The sequence below is a fragment of the Notolepis coatsorum genome, assembly GCF_963971535.1.
Source record: "Notolepis coatsorum genome assembly, chromosome: 3".
In the NCBI taxonomy this organism is placed as follows: domain Eukaryota; kingdom Metazoa; phylum Chordata; class Actinopteri; order Aulopiformes; family Paralepididae; genus Notolepis; species Notolepis coatsorum.
In genome coordinates this window covers 38,423,210-38,441,206 of record NC_140167.1, presented here as the reverse complement: position 1 = coordinate 38,441,206, position 17,997 = coordinate 38,423,210, and the positions used below count along the sequence as shown (strand labels likewise).

Below are 17,997 nucleotides of genomic sequence, written 5' to 3'. Positions count from 1 at the left end.
GTTGTTGCTGAGCTCACCAGTGTGTTCTTTCTTTTTAAGAATGTACCAAACAGTTGATTTGGCCACACCTAATGTTTTTGCTATCTCTCTGATGGGTTTGTTTAGATCTTTCAGGCTTGCTTCACTGATGGTGACGGCTCGTTAGACCTCTTATTGAGAGTTGACAGCAACAGATTCCAAATGCAAATACCGTACTTGAAATTAACTCTACTTTTTATCTGCTCTTTCTTTGTAAATGAAATAATGAGGGAATAACACACACCTGACCATAGAACAGCTGAGCAGCCGTGTAAATACCCTCAAATTAAAGCTGAAGGTGCACACTTAAAACGCATTGTTTCATTTAAAATCCATTGTGGTGGTGTACAGAGCCAAATGATGATGAAGATTGTGCTGAAGAAAATGACCCCAGAGAGACTTAAGTAGGAGTGAATATCACTTTAATCCTGGAAAAAATAAATCTAATACAGTGAATGAAAGCATGAGCTGCAATAACATGGATGTAAAGTATAACAAAAGATGTTTGCTTAGTCCCATCGTAGAATGTAAAGAAGTCAGTGGAAATAATGTGTTGATAGAAAAACCCAACTACCATTGCTGTTCACAATATAACACATATAACACACCTCGGGTGGGAACAGGGTGGAAAGGAACCCAACCTGAGCATGACATAAGAGCAAAATGGCCACGTGTGAATATGGTCAATGCAGTTAAAAATAAGAAAAAGGTCTAACAAACCAAGAGAAAAATATAAATATAAAAATGAAATGAAGGAATCATTGTGGGATGTCACCAGTAATAAGGAGACATGTTGAACTCTACACAGGATCCATTAGCCTGTTTTTCTGGAAGCATTATGTTTTATTACGTTTTCTATAATTGAAACTTTGAATGGCACATCCAAACGACTCACAGGCAAATTCATCGGCATTGATAATTTTGTTCATTCAGAATGAACAAAAATTAACAAAAATTCAGAATGTTCATTCTTCAAAATAATTGTGTGTCGTTACTAAAAGACCACAGTCGTAAGAGAAACCACACACTTGGATTAACCGGGTGCTTGCCACAGATTAAATATAAGGATGGTAGCCATACATTCCAAAACAATTTATTAATAAATCAACGTTTTGATGGGCTGGGCCATCTTCATCAAGGTATTGTATATGCCATACCCTGATGAAGACAACCTAGCCCTGAATTAATAAATTGTTTGCATCAGAGTTTTGGAGTGTAAGGCTAGCATCCTTATGTTTTGTTACCAACAGACTGAACTGTAGTTTGTGGGACAGTTTGAAAACAATGACATTTTAAACAAGACTGATAGACAGTGTCAAACAGCACAAAAATACAGTGAGCTCCAAAAAGTATTTGGAAAGAGACATATTTATTAACACTGTTAATCTCTTTGGATTGTATAGGAAATTACTATGAGGTTAAAATTAAGAGTCATATTTAATTTAAAGGGTGAACTGAGTGAACAGTTAAAGGCACACGCCAACATTTCGGGAAATTAGCATACCGTCTTCTCCAGAGAGAGACACGAAGATAGATACCAGTTTCCTCTCTGTGTGTTCAGTAGAAAGCTATCTGGCAATTGAACAGTTACCCCAAGAAGTATAAGAAAACTATAACACCAGAATTTAGAATAATTAACACTATGATTTACAAAACACACGTTATAGACAAACGATTTGATACATTTTTTGTAAAAAGGGACACGCTGATTAGGAAACATATTGGGGAATAATACACGATGGACTGGTATGAAGGAACTACAGGATTACACGTGACACACAATACAAATGAACACAACAAATTCAGAGCATTGACCGGGAGCTCTGAGGCCGTTCACAGAACAAATGTTGGACTTATTATAGTGCGCACTTCGCCACTAGGGGGAGCCCTCTCACTAGGAGAGCCATTACTCCTCACCCTTCCAACAGGGAACAGAGGGATACGATTAAGATCCTCTAACACCATGGGAGCACCAAATGTTGTCTTTTTTCTTTGAGTTATGTTAGAATAGCAGTTGCTTTGAATGTGCACATGATCATTTGTGAAGGACAAAAATTCTAAAAAATGTGGACAATAATAGGGACTTGGGAGAATCTCCATTGGGGATAACTCCATCACTAGGGGGGGACCTCTCCCAGGAGAGCAGATTCCCCTCCAACCCGCCAACGGGGGCAAAAACTGGGAAGTGCTAATTATATGGCCTAATTAGTTTCAGTTTTATTTTGTAAGTCATGTTAGAATAGCGTTTGCTATAAATGTACATGGTGATATCAGTGACATGGGAGGTACAGAAGTGGGCGGGCTTTGTTCAGTGGGGGGGAATGTCGGTGGGAGGGGCCATCGTTCCGGCGGTTCGACCCGGGAGAGGGGGGCCTTGCGTGTTGTAGGGTCGGTACGGGTGGGGTTCCTTGGGGCCCTCGGCCGCCGTGGCCTGGGCGGTCTGGTCGCCGGGCCGCCTATATTCGAATACCAACCGTTTTGTGCGTTTTGCTAATCTGATTGGCCACTGACGTGTCTGGTCATGTGACATGTGCACCAATCGTGTGACGGCAAGTTCTTTAGCCGGTTAAGCTTAGGCGCTCTTTCGAAGTTGGTTAAGGTTAGAGTTTGTCAGATTCGCAAAACGCACAAAACGGTTGGTATTCGAATAGACGCCGCCGGGCTGGGGGGACACCGGGCTTGGGGTCGCGGGGGGTCTGGGGGCCATTGAGGCGTGGTGCTCTGGCCTTCTGCGGGCCTGGGCTTGGGGTTCCCGTGGGCCGTGGGCCTGGCGGTCGGGCGGGGGCTCTGCGTGCTCGGCTCCGTGCTTTGCCCAGTGGGGTTGTGTGTGTTGTGGGGTCGGTGTGCGTGGGGTGGGGTTCTCTGTGACATGGGAGGTAGTGGGCTTGGCTCGGTGGGGGGGAGTGACCTCTCCTCTCCTCTACTGGGCCTGGCCCGATTTAATTTAAGGGACCCGTGTCGCTGGGCACTCAGCACCGCGTGTAGCGGACCTGGGATATGGTGTCCTACGGGCTTAGCTCAGTGGGGGGGGGGGGGGGGGGGGGGGGGGGGGGGGGGGGGGGGGGCATCGTTTCCACGGTTCGGCCCGGGAGAGTGGGGTCTTATATGTTGTGGGGTCGATGTACGTGGGGTGGGGTTCTTGGTGACATGGGAGGTAGCGGGCATGGCTCGGTGGGGGGGGGGGGGGGGGGGAGTCCCTCCTTCCCCTCTACTGAGCCTGGCCCAAATTAATTCAAGGGACCCTTGTCGCTGGGTGCTCGGCCCCGTGTGGGGCGAACCTGGGATGTGGGGGAGTCCTATTTCTCGGGGTGGATAGCGGGAGGGGGGGGGGTTCCTCTTATGGGGGTCTGGGCTGCTGAACGCAACCATATATCATAGGAATTCAAAGGACCCATGTCAGTGTATTGTTCCTTAAAAAAAATTTAAGTTAAAAAATAAATAAAAAAAAGCTATCTGGCTGCATGTCAGCCTAGCTTAGCACAATGAATGGAAGTGGACAGTGCCCTTAGCCTAGGCATTGTCCAACTAACACCTCTCCCGAAGGCTAACCCACCGACATTCCCCCCCACTGAACACTGTTAGACGATAAGCTAATTTCCCAAAATGTTGGCGTGTTCCTTTAAAGATCTACCAATTGTTTTGCACATGATGTTACCATTTAAAAGGTGCCAAAATTATTTGGAATTAGACGTATTTAATTTTTTGTATGTAATTGAAAAAAATATAAACATGCATGAAACTTTTAAAGCTGCAGTTTTTTTTATCTCCAGGTGCTGCTCTTAGTCAACGATACAAGCAAATTGACTTATCTCAAGCCCCACCCTCTTTTCTTGATCCTCCAATCACAACTGTTGCTTGCCTCGGACCAAGGGAAGCAATAGTTGTGATTGGAAGATCAAGAAAAGGGGGCGGTGCTTGCGATTGGTCAATTGCAATTCAGTGTATCCCTATTGCCGTGGACTACTTTTGATGTAAATTATTCTGGTGTAATATGGAATACATGGATGGGTAAATATCTAGTAAGTAATAAGTAGTTATTAATATAGTCATAACTGTCTTAAGTGGTCAATCCTCTCATGAAGCTCCACTGTGTGATGGTTTGAGGTTGGTTTGATATCAATCTCAGACCCTTTTTGATTTGCAGTGATTTACCCAATCATGTATTCCATACTTCCACCTTGCTACTGTGCAAACTGGGTAGCTGTGGGCAACAGTGTACCACTGCAACACATGTGAGTGGAAATGCACTACCCAACAATGAATATCATGTTTTGTAATGGCTGTGGTCAATAGAATTGTCTTATATATAGGCCACTTGCAGATGTGGGATATGAAAACCCACCAGAATGAGCATATTTGCACCAATTGGTCCAAAACTATTTCAACCCTGAATCCCATAAATGGACTGGTTTTCTTTCTCTTCATATCTGGAAAAGAGAAAATGCAACTGTGCTAGAGCAATTGACCAATCTCAAACCCTGTTCCTCTTTTTTTGATCCTCCAATCACAACGGTTGCTTCCCTGTCAATTGCAAACAGAATGTCGAAGTTCACCAAAAGGGTTTTGTTTTAATGGCTGGGAGAGAAATACGAAATATTGGTGTATATGAGTTCCATGGGTTTCTATAAATCACTGCACTTTACGATTTTTTGACAACATACTCAGAATGAGAAGGCCTAGTTGATTAAATATACAATGTATGAAATTCAATTAAATGAAATAACCATATCTGTATATGCAACATTTATAGAGCATGGAACCACATCATCATCAAAAAGAAATGTTGGCGTCCAAATGCTTTTTGGAGCCCACCGTACTAGAAATGATTTTACCGGTGTCTAGATAAAGGAAACCATACATTTTAAGTGCCGGTTAAAAAGGCGTTTGTGTAGATCGCAGCAAGAAATGTCTTGGTCCCTACATCTGATAGCCTGTTGGGGTGCGGTGCAGGAACACTTCCTATAACCTATGAATCAAGTGTAATAGCAGGCGGGAGGCTCTCGTCGCTCACTATCCATGTCAAACCAATGGTCCACAATAAAACCCACATATTCAAAGCTGTCAGAATGACTGAAGGTTGTACCTTCCCCACTGACGATGAATTCACCATTGCATCCCTCCACCCTCAGTTCATCTCACACGCGATTCGTCTGCTGAAAACACTGTTCCTTCTCTCCCAGAGAAATACAAGAGTAGGAAGAAAAAAAGAAAAAAAATACACATCATAAATTAAGATTAGAAGGCGCTCTGGTAAAAAAAGGCCATTACAGACTTGGTTTTACTGCATCAGAGTTCTGTATTCACCCTTTTCCCCCCGCCTCGGCACCAGTTCAGAGTTATTAGTCTAGCTTTTTTATTTTTGCTTTTTTTGCCATTTCATGGTTGTTATTCTCTTCTCTATAGCCTGTCAGCGAACTAGCCAGGGGGTGTGTGTCAGCCTGCCGGCCGGCCGTATGTTCGCAAGTGCAAGGGGTTAGAGGGGGGTGGGGGGTGGTGAGGACGCCCCTTGGCGGGGCTGCCGATCCAGGCAACTGGTAGTCAACACAGGCCACTGTAGGACCTTCCAATACTTCACTGGCTGGGCTTGTTTTGTGGGGCCCCTTCAGGATCACTATCCTTTGATCCTGGAGCAGGTTAGAGAAATCAAATTAGTGTCTCTTCGTCTCTCCAGTGACCTATTTGACAGAATGCACTATAGGAGTAGTATTAGCAAGCACGTTGAAAAATGTCAGTGTTACCTGAACTGCCTGCTGATTTACTGTCCATTTGTTGAGGAGTGGTGGGCGGAGCTTGTTGCTGCTGGGATTGCCTGCATAGTCAAAAGAGGGGATTTCTATTCAGATTCATGCGGATAATCTCCCATGGCTGACATCCAGTGTCACTGTACGGGCACGTCAAGCTCACCGATCGAAGTAGGCTTGCCGTCTCCTCCTCAGCTCCTCTGCGGTGAGAGTCTCGTTCTGGGCGCCTCCTCCTGCCTGGCCGCCGGCCTTAACGTTACCTGCAGTGGGAGTCTCATTCCGGGCGGCTCCTCCTGCCTGGCCGCCGGTCTTAACTTTACCTGCTGCAGGGTTTAAAGACTTGTTGCTCATCACTGCTCCTAGAAACACAAGAGAATGACAAAGCACAAATAATCAATCTGCTTTCATTGTTTTATTTAGAGAATGGACTGGAATAGATGAATCACTGATCATACCATCAGAGAATAAAGTTTACAACACACACAAACATTTGGTGGATAAACTAAATCAGTCAATTCATTGTCTATGGAGCACCTCCTGATTTGACATCAGAGGTTCATGGCTAACTTCTCTTGTTTCCAGCTTTTGGAATGAATTTCTCATGTTCCCAAATACTGATTTAATAAACCTGTTTATTAAAATGACTCATCCCTTACCCTGCATGCTGAGCTGTATGGCCCTGCGAAGGTCTGCCTCTTCATCCTCAACCTCCATATCCTGTCTGCTGAGTGCCAGGGCCTTCTTCAGCTCATCCTCTTCATCATCCACCACCTCCTCCTCTAGGTGCGGGTCTGGCCCTAGCTGGCCCAGAGCTGCTGAACGCCTGGTACAAAGCATCACCAGTTCCCAATTAGTTCACAATGAGGTCATTTTGTTTTCAAACCTCTGCACGTAAACAAATCTTCATTGAAATTATAATGTGTACTGTATAGTATAGTGAGGAACAAAAGTGCTTTGGATAAAAGCGCTATATAAATTCACCATTTGCCATTTATGTTAAATTTCCAGAGGTGGTTATGGTATACGTGTATGTAGGGCTGGGCGATGTGCCTGATATTGTTCGTTGTGTTTGGTGGTATTTGCTGTTTCCAGTACAAATTGCCATGTGATTTGATAAGTTTTCTTTTTGGTTTTGTTTGTTTGTGGTATGGCTGTCGTGGTTGCTTATTGATTCAAAGGGGTATATTTGCATATAAATATTTTGTAACCAGGATGATGGTGCAGTTGCAGTGAATAATCTTTGGATTGAGTTAGAATGTGCAGGTATGGATTTCTGATTTGTGTATGTTGTTAATGAGGGTGTGGTGAGGATCCATAGCGGTGTGCCTTCTGTGTACCTTCCAGCCTTCCATGTAACATTTTACATGTACAGTACATTTGTGTGTATGTGCTTTGGATTGGAAGCAGCTCAGAGCATGTTGCAATTATGTATATCACTGATTCTTGAAAATTGGGACAAAACATGTCCTACATAGAAAAGTCTAATTTATATAAAAATTTAAGAAATTCATAATGAGTGATATACTCACAAAGTTACATCTAAAGGTATTGTGTATACTGATGTTATGTTTTAGCACATATATTTGTTTTTTGGGGGATATTTGTTTAAATGTATAATCTGTGGTTAGAAGCTCCCATGTTAATTATCTTGTCCTCAGCAAGGGGTCACATTATTGACCAGCCCAAAAAAGCTTGAAAGACCTCTCCACTTGTGAAAACATGTATCAAATCAAAGATAAGGGTTATACATGTATAAAACAATGCATGCCATGAAACTCAAATAATATTGTCCATAGAAATCTACCTATCAAAGTTGTGTCCTCAGTTTGTCAACTCTGTCAGACCTTTTCATAAACCTAATTAAATCAGGCAATAGCATGGCCAGCTCTATCCCTGAGGACCCCGTTTCCTTCCCCTGAATGTGGTGAATGCAACACTACCACACATAGTCTGGTAAGTTTGACACTTTTTGATATTTTAGACAAACAATGTCAATATTCCGATGGTCACAACACCGTCTCTCCGTTATTATACTTTTAAAAAACAATAGTGGATTGAATTCAAGTGTTTCAGTGAGATTATTAAGACAGCTAGCAACTGCCAAATAACTAGCTAGCTGTAGTGCACAATACAGGCTTGGAGGGAAAATGTGTGCCCTTTTGTCAACTCTGTCAGACGTCAATTCCATCAGATTTTGTGTCTGACGGAGTTGACGTGTAAGCTGACGGAGTTGACAAATCCATCAATAACCTCATAATATGCTATTATTATACTATTTTTTAACATGGTAAAGGATTTAAATGTTATTTCAGAGTTGTATCTGCACAGAAGTGTGCATATAATAGCATGCATTACAATACACTTCTGACTTTTAGAGCATGGGCAGGCTGTGGTCTGCTTATTGAATAATTGTCTTACTTTCCCAGCACATGTGTTAATAAATAAATAAATATAAATATATCACTTGTCTACGTTGATTGATTGATGTAAAATATGGTGCAGTGTGTAGTTTTCACTACCAAACATCTACACTCTTGCCTCTTATAGAGCGGGGAAGGAGTTCCATGTTGCCCTATCCCAGAAGGGATACAAGACATAAGAAAACAGTTATTCTTGTTATTATACTGTTTACTTAGATCATCAGAGCAAAGGTGCACAGTGGTAAACTGTGGATATTTCATCTTAATATCTTTATAATAATTCTTAATATAGGACTGGTTCATGCATGTCTAGATTGCTGCATCATCCTTTCTCTGACTTTCCATCCATAGTGTAATACATTATGGTATGGAGTAATCAACAGGATAATTCTTTGCTAGTCAGTTGTCACAATCTTATCAGTTGTAATATACCCTAGGAATATTGGAATTACTGTCTTCTTGAATTTTCTCCCACTGCTTCCACTGAACATGGATTTTGTCTGCACAAGCCAAGCCAGTGTGAAGATGTTTGCAATATCTAGTTGTAGAAACTACGCACTGCAGCTTTAACATCAATCAATCATGTTTAGTAAATACACACCTGATTTTATAGTCTTATTCTAATACAATAAATAAAAATTGTCAGTTGAGGAGCGAAGCAGAAGAAATAGAGAGTAGAGAAAGATATACAGTGACGAAGAGAGCAAACATGCCTTGCAAGAGCAGGAAAGACAAAGGTGGAAAAAGAGGGTTCAAGACAAAAAAGTACCGTAATAGAAATAGACAAGATGGGAGACAGGGCACAGAGGTATCGGCGAAAATATTGGAGAGGTCCAGAAAAGGTGCAGATAGAAAAGGTCCTGTGAAGGTGCGGTGCTGGAGGCAGACACCCCCCCCCCCCAGATCAGGATATTCTAGATAACAATGCCAGACAGCGCAGAGAGTCTCTCAGACAGGAACAGAAACAAAGTAAAACGCGAAAAAGGCATTAAAGAGAAATACAAACTTTAAAAGAGAAGATTACAAATGTAACAAAGCAACAAAACAACCTGAGAAAAACAATAATGTGCTGAAAAAAGGCTACAAATACATCACCACTGGACTCTCCAGGCACGGAAACAAAGAATATGCTATCAGGAAGCAAAGTAAGGAATCAGAAAATCCAAAAGGCCCTGCTATTCCACCACATCCTCAGAAGAGAGCTGAAGACAAACAAACAAACTCCTGGCCCACGGCGCCAAAAACCAGCACTGAGTGTGTCATCAGGCACGATTCTTAAAAAGTATAGTCTTCTTCAACAAATTAAAGACTTTGGGTTAACCTATAAGTTAATGAGAGAAAGGGAGCATCCTCAGAAAAAGCCAACATTCATACAGGGTATAACACAGACTGTCCAGGATTTCTTCCTGAACTCTGCACGTGTGACGATGTGTGACGACGGATAGTGCTAATGATGGCTTTGTCATTATAAATGATTTCCCAAGGGCGGTTAGGTGGCGTAGCGGAGATTGCGTTCGTCACCAACCCCGGAGCTGTGAGCTGGATTCGCCTGTTCGAATCCAGCTCACAGCTCCGGGGTTGTCACCAGCTTGGCTGGCCGTTCACACTAATACAATTGGCTGTATTAGAGGGTGGGAGAAACTGGCGGGGTGGGTCCGGGTCGTTGTAAACAGCGACTCCTACAGTTCGGTCGGGGCGCCTGCTAAGCGCGGATAGGACCTGAGTGGGATAGTGTGATCCTTCCACACGATACGCCCTCTCAGGGAGGATCCGCGCTGCCAGGTGAAAAGAAGCGGTTGATTGGCTGGACGTGTGTCGGAGGAAGCACGTGATAGCCTCCACTCTCCCAGATGATCTGACTGTGGGGGGTAAGTGCGCAGCGACCAGGAAGGGGATTGGCATACGACTAACATTGGGATGGGAGAAAATCGGAGGAAAATGGAGGGGGAAAAAGATCAATAAAAATAAAAGAAATAAAAATTATTTCCCATATCTTTTAAAATCTTCGAAAGGGAATGGGTACATTTGGAAATTTTGTAATACAAAATTATGTAGGTTAGAGTTATCCTATCCCAAAAAAATTACTCATATTTAAATTCCCCATTAAGAAACATCATTTAGACACTTTGCATGTTAGGATTTCCTTCAGATTCATGTTGGTATCCATGTATGGCGAAGGCCTGGCCATCGGGGCGTGATTACCAAAACAAGCCGCATTTCTCGGAGACGCTCTCTGATTGGCAGACGCCTGTTTCTACACTGGTTAAGCTTAGGCACTCTTCGAAGTAGGTTAAGGTTAGAGTTTGTCTTAGAGCGTGACGGCAAGTTCTTTCGACGGTTAAGCTTAGGCACTCTTTCGAAGTTGGTTAAGGTTAGAGTTTGTCTTAGAGTATGGCGATAGAACACCAGTTAGTTTGCAGGCTGTTTGACGAGGAAATGGGCAAAGACACAGCTCGTCACGGATTGGCCAAACGCGTCAGTGGCCAATCAGAGAGCGTCAGTCAGTGCCAATCAGAGAGCGTTTTTCATTGTTCTTGTAATGTCAGATTATAAATGAAATACTCTCACTTTTCTGATAAGAGTTGTTAAGTCTGACATTACAAAAACAAAAAATCCATCAAAATCAGTGTTGTTGCTAATCATTGACACATGATGATTATAACCATTATTAGCCTGTAATAATCCCCCCCAGAAAAATCCACTTTGCATTTGGTATATTGAAAATATTTAAATGTTTGTGTGTTTTTTTTAACAATAATTTGTGATGCCATCACAAACAATGGCATTTAACACTTTAATCGCCGGAAACGCCGAAACTCGTCATTGCCCGCCATGCTCATTCTGCCGAAGACGCCGTAACAAGTCTTTGATATCAATATTTCAAAAATCTGTGATCGAAATCATATTTCTCTCCCGGGGACCTGAGATATACTGCTGAGCTCCACTCAACTCTCTAACGGTTCAAGAGCGCCATCTGGTGGCCGATCGGCAGATCGCCCAACAGGAAGTCATGTGGATGAAGTGGTGCTCACCCATATTCACCCAGTCACCCAGGACTCCATCTTGACACAGTGAACACCGATCGGTGCAAATAACTCGACAAACAACATGATTTGGACGTATATACTATTATACAACCTGGAAATGGATCGGGTATTTATACATCCCATAATAGGAATATCTCTGGTGGGGGACCCCCAGACCCCCTGCTTAAAAAGTGGCCTGACTTGGGCTATATTTCGCACTATATTTCCTGGCCTGGAAGAATAGCTACTGCAATGTTGTAGCTAATTGTGGATCCTAATGAACTAAACTAAACTAGTGGTAAATTAAATCAAAGTCTAGGGCAACAGGTTAACCCATTCCTTAAATATTTTAGATCTGCGTGTTCTTACCCTTGACCACTACTAGACTGGGCCTCGTCCTCTCCTATCAGCCTGGGCCGCTGCTGCTGCTGTACCCTCATGAACCCCAAGATCTGCTCCGCTTCACAGTCAGGGAGGTTTCCTCGGATCACAAATATGGAATAACCTGCACAGAAGAGAGCCCTTTACAATTGTTCTCCACATGACAACACCTGAAGATATTATGTGTTGGTTTGAGTTTACCGTATTTGTTTACCTTCCTGTTGTAACTGTGCGAGGAAGAGGGCAAGATACGTGTCTGATATCAACTCCGGTCCGGTCAACAGTGAGTTCAGATTAAACCACTGTGATGAAAAATTAAAATAAATGGTGTATTCAGTAAATTAGGTTGTTTGAAATTAAACTGTGAACAGGATAGGTCCTGGTGTTGACTACACAACTCTGATAATGGTATCTCTGATGACTCTTACCTGTTGTCCAAGTTTACGTATTGTAAACCAGTGCTCCTTGTAGTTGCAAATAAAGGCTTTCTCATTTCTTAAACACAAGAGTGGTATTTTAGGAGAAAGACAAAGTAGCCCTAACAAACAAAAAAACACATTATAGACTGTTTTACTGGAATTCTGGTAGCAGGTAACAGTTTGGACCCAAGTGGATTTCCTGTCAGTTATTGCATTAGCAAACATTGCAACAGGAAATTAACTTGGGTCCTTTTAGAATGTTGTCACTTTGAAACCGTCCATAGGTGACATACAAATGTATTACAATACTAGGGATGGGTACCGTTCACATTTGAACCGATACGGTACCGGTACCTGTGAATCGATACCGGTACCCAACAGTACCCTTTTTCGGTACTTTAGTCTCTAAAAATGTAATATACCTACCTCAGTCGTGAAAAAAAATCCAAACTTCAAATAACTATACTTTCAACAGTTTTCGGCTTGCCATTGCCCCGACTGCTTTGTTGTTGAATCAAGTCAAATCCTAGGTAAGCGTATTGTAGAGGAGCCAAAGCTATATATTTAGGTTATTATATATATATATATATATATATATATATATATATATATATATATATATATATATATATATGTTTATTTTTATAACCTTACATTGAAACGGCATTAGGAATATTGATTGGATTTAGAGAAAGTCATTGAACCGTATTATTTGTCATAATAGAACCTTCTAGAACATTCGTGATGTCACAGTATGATGTCATAGTCAAACATTCTAGAACATTTGTGATGTCACAGTATGATGTCATAATGGAACATTCTAGAGCATTCGTGATGTCACAGTATGTCATAATCAAACATCCTAGAACATTTGTGTATCTATATATATTCAACAATTCTCTCTGAAGAGCTCATTGTGCATCTTGAAACAGTGCTGATCAGTACTGAACAGATAGACTAAACAACATAGATTGAAGCCTGCATTTCTAGACCAGGGTGCCTTTCCTACGGTTTTGCTGTGGAAAGAGCCGGCAAGTTGATTTACGGCTTTCAGGTGAGGAGGAATTTTCATGTGTCGAGTCGGCGATGATTTTGGAGACTGGGAAAATACAGTTTTCTTACCTTGTAGTAGTGACATGAATATTTAGGAAAATAACTTTAGGATCACTTCTGTAAAGAAAGACTTCGCTGTGGAAGAGAAATAAACCATTTGGATATCTTTATTTTACACCGGAGCGGCTGTGGACCTTATTTTTCTGAACGTAGTAAGCAATTTTTTTTTTTTTTATCTCTCTTTCTCAGATTTTTCTCTATTTTCTCCCCGTCTCAATTTTAGTCGTTGTGCCAATTCCCCCCCCCTCCCTTACCTGGTTGTTGTGCGCATGTTCTCCTATTGGTCGGTACAAGGGAACCCTGAAGTATCCGCACGCTTCCTCCGACACGTGCGGCGACAGCCAGTGGCTCTCTTCTCACCTGGCAGCGAGGGCTCTCATTGGTGAAGTGTAACGCGTGGGAGGTCACGCTGCCTTCCTCAAGTCCTGCCTCCGCTGAGCAAGCGCCCAGACCTGACCTGTAGGCGTCGCTGTCCACAACGCCAGTTTCCCACCCACGGCTTCCCTCCCCCTAACCCAGCCAAACGAGTTAGTATAGCGATCAGCCCAAGCCAAGGCAATGCTGACTCCGGGAGTCGAGACCGCAGCCTCTTGCATTGGTGACGAGCACAATCTCCGCTACGCCACCTGACCGCCGACGAGTAAGCAACTTTAACCAGTAGAGTGGAACGTCGGCCCTGATACGTATATTGTGCGTGTGAACGTTGACATGAAAAGAAAAAGGGTAACAAATTAAAATAAAAAAGTGCAAAAAAAATTTTTAAATCTTTTTTTCTTTTTTACGGTATCACGTGAATCGCAACGTGTTTCGGTAAGTACCTTTAAAAGTACCAAATTCGGTACCCATCCCTATACAATACAGACTGTTTTTAGATTGGTTAAAATCACCACAACAACAGGTTAAAAATACAATGCTTAGTGTAAATGTAGTGTGCTATGTATAGTCTACTGTCTATCGTATGTCTCTTTGCACTGTATGTGAGGCCTTGCTGTGTGTCAGTGTGTGTACTGTGTTGTCAATATGTATATTGCACGACACTTTAAAAACAAATGATAGGCCATGGAAAATAAAGTAACTCGGAATGCTTACATTGGATTAATCATTAGACTCTGATACTCCCGGCTGTTAAAGAGGATCAGCTCCAAGCCCCACACTCCTAGAGCATTGCTAATAACCTGAGAATATGAAACAACAGAAGAGAGAATTTATGCACAGGAATAAATCCATTGACTTAGGGGTGGCTGATATGGCCAAAATATCACATGAAGATATTCATCACAATATTTTTTTCACTTTGCATTTTCTATAGCTATTTTGCAAGTAACCAATGTTAACAATATAGTACTCCATTTGCAGCCTTTAATGTATAGACTTAAAAGGAACCAAAGGGTTAAAAACATTTGAGCTAATTAAACACAAATAAAAGGAGTGTCAGAGCAGCTGTGGTGAAAGTTATGAAAAGAAGTTAAAGGAACACGCCAACATTATGGGAAATGTGCTTACTGTCTTCTCCAGAGTCAGACAAGAAGGTACTACCGATTCCCTTAGCTTAGCACAAATTAATGGAAGCGGATACGGACCAGCTAGCCTAGCTTTTGGCCAAAAACACCTCTCCTGTGAGTTTTAAGCTAGGCTAGTGGTCTGTATCCACTTCTATTCATTTGTGCTAAGCTAGGCTAGCTTGCAACTGGATAGCTTACTACTGAACACACAGAGAGGAAATTGGTATCTATCTTCTTGTCTGACTCTGAAGAAGACGGTAAGTAAGCGCTTTTCACATAATGTTGATGTGTATAAAAATATATAAAATATCATGACAAAAATGTGTCTGGTATACTGGTTACGATTTAAGGTATTAAAGATATTATTATATTGTCGACCCCGACATTGACTCATAATGAATATTTGTGGATAACCGAGTAACCAGTGGATTGAAAGTGGACTTTAAACTCACTCACTTGTATTGAAAAGAAGCCACTGTCATCCATGTTTCCAGAGGGTTGCTACAAATGCATTAAAAGAATGTTGTGTTACAAGAGCATATGTATTGTATTGTATTTATTATGGGTATATCTTTTAATCTACATTTATTTTGATTTAAGTACTGGACTGTCATTATTGTTATTATTATGTCAATCATAGTCCTGTGATTTATTGTGGATTTCTACTGTTAATGTATTGTGTGTCTGGTTTTATGTAAAAAAGGGTAAATAAAAAACATTTGTTTAAAAAAAAAAAAAAAAAAAAAAAAATGTTGTGTTACTTGAGTAACAATTGTGTTAATGTGGATGAGAAACGACTGTTGTATTAAACACTTGCCATATGTGCAGTACAGTATGTGCCACCTCACCTGTAAAAATGTCCTGTACTCCTCACTGACCATACCCCCTTCTGCCATTCTCATTCGTTCTTCTTCATCAAGCTGATGAGCAATTGATGACAGGTCCACAGGAGTAAAATACTCACCTTGCAATAGATTGTTGAGGCAGTGCTGGGCGCAAAGAGAGCCCTCTTGCTATAAACAAAGAATTCCAGAATTAAATTATGGACTACAACAGCCAAAGGACTTTACTGTTAGCAGTCTGTCCCCTCCCCTGAAGCCATTGTTACTCTAGTTCCCAATAGAGGCCTTACACAGAATGTATATAGTTCTCCATCTTCCAACATGGCTGCATGTAACATAGCAACCATTGTTTTTTACATGGCAATGGAAGAGACAATGGTTGCTATGTGCAAAACAGTTGCTTGCTATGTGTTGACTTGATGTTGATATATGAGAAATATATAAACAAAAACACAATATTACTGGCTCTTGAAAAAGTCACAGTAGAGCAGTATTGTCATGCTTTTCCTACTCTACCACTGCGCAAAAATTCTGCATTTCCTTTTGAAAGTGGTTACCAAAGACGGTTTCGCTGGAATTCTGTTGTATATACTGTTTACATTTATATTTACTGCACACACACACACACACACACACACACACACTGTCTGAATATACCTGCATATGATATAACCCCTCTATATACTTACTTGTACACCTGCATATAACCCATAGCTCTGTATGATAGCGTACAATAATGCTGCATGTACCATATTATATTTATTCTCACCGCATATATATATATATATATCTGTACTAACCTGCACATAGTCCTTTACTATATCTATATCTGTACATACCCTACTCTTACTAGTTACACTGCTGGCCAGTATGCCTACTAGTACTACCATGGCATACTGTCTTTATACCTGTATCACTGTATATTATTATACTACAACTCTGTACATACATCTGATTAACACTACACTCCATAGTAGTAATTTGTATATTCTGTATCCAGTTTAATCACCTGTATATCGTATATTGCTGTTGCACTGGTCAGACTACTACTTGACCTTACTCCTAGAACCCACCTCACCCCTGCCCACTTTGACTACCTAGGATGGCTTAAGTAGACGACAGAGTACAGCAACTTGCAATGGGCCTGGTCTACAAGATACACTATACGACTAAGGTACCCATGTACATGTCAAAATACTTCCCAAAGGTCAGTAAATACCACGACCACAACACTAGAGGGAACTCAACAAATCATGTTAAACCCAGATTCGGCTCAAACAAGGGACTAAACACGTTTCGCAATTATGCCACATCAATGTGGAATGCCCTACCCACAGCTGTAAAGGAATGTGAATCACTACCCACTTTTAAAACCACTCTCAAGGAGCACCTACGGGAGACTGCAATTCGAAACTGGCCCCTGTAAATAAATACCATAACCCAACCCCCCCCTCCAATGTACAGTAAATGTCCTAACCCAGTAATACACGAGACCCTCTTCTTGGACCTAGTAAGGTTGTCGATAATCCAATGTACAGTCCCCCCCCCCACCCCACCTCCTACAATGTACAGTTTCTTCGTCAAATGTATACTCTCTTTTTTTTATACTCTTTTTGTATCACAAACAGTACTGTATTTGTAAATCTGGTATGTCATAAATGTATAGATGTAGCAGTACTGTCTATCTGTATGTCATGTATGTCATAAATGTCAATAATATGAATTGAAAATGGGGGACCCTGATGTAAACAAGACAAACGTCTTTCTCTGGTCTGCATCCCCTTAACAATTGTGTGTATTGAGCCGTGCTGTATTGTACCCATTCTGCAATCTGTTAAATAAAGTTTTCATTCATACATTTGCACGCTGGTTGGATGCCAAACTTATTTTCGTTGTACTGTGTAGGCTACTTGTGCTGTATAATGACAATACATTTGAATCTAATCTAATCAATAAACGTAGGTAAATTTATAATATGTATGTTGTCAAGTTAAATGAAATGTTAAATGTAGTTTTTTTTGTAACGTAGCAGTCATGCACCACATATAACAACTCTTTGCATGCACCACGTAACTAGCGACAACACTTAGGCTAGCTTTATTATTATAACCCTGGGGGTAAAGTTAAATATAACTTAAGCAGTCTCACATAGTAAACGTAAACAGTTGTGAGAACGGGGTTGTGTTGATTGTTTGTGTTTGTTGCTAACTAAACTAAACAGGCATTCCCCATCTTTTCGGACTAACAGGTGCAACTAGCATTAGCCGTCTGGCTAACAACAACATTGCCAAATCACTCTAAATCCCTTAGTTAGATGTTAAACGGAGTTTAACCGCAGCTAAATACATTGTCAATGCGACGTCTAAAGATATCAGAATAAACATCAATCATGTTTCCATGGTTAAACCTTTCGAATAAAATGCATAAACTTACTTTCTCATGAAAGATAGACTCCATGTTTAATTTTCTGTCAAACATTCAACTCTGACCTTCGACCCCACAGGGTTCATCATCATCACAGCCTATCCCGTTACA

At 41.4% G+C, this 17,997-nt stretch overlaps 1 protein-coding gene across 1 annotated transcript; it reads right to left on the bottom strand.

Moving 5' to 3' along the window:
* Window positions 1–3,219: 3,219 nt before the first annotated feature.
* On the bottom strand, window positions 3,220–17,934 carry atxn3 (ataxin 3). Its single transcript, XM_084309829.1, has 11 exons — window positions 17,896–17,934; window positions 15,469–15,633; window positions 15,077–15,121; window positions 14,208–14,293; window positions 12,015–12,081; window positions 11,801–11,888; window positions 11,575–11,710; window positions 6,416–6,582; window positions 5,923–6,118; window positions 5,757–5,827; window positions 3,220–5,642 (listed from the first exon to the last, which is right to left on the bottom strand). The coding sequence occupies exons 1-11, from the start codon at window positions 17,917–17,919 to the stop codon at window positions 5,590–5,592; spliced, it is 1,098 nt and encodes a 365-aa protein (XP_084165955.1). The 5' UTR covers window positions 17,920–17,934; the 3' UTR covers window positions 3,220–5,589.
* Window positions 17,935–17,997: the final 63 nt, after the last annotated feature.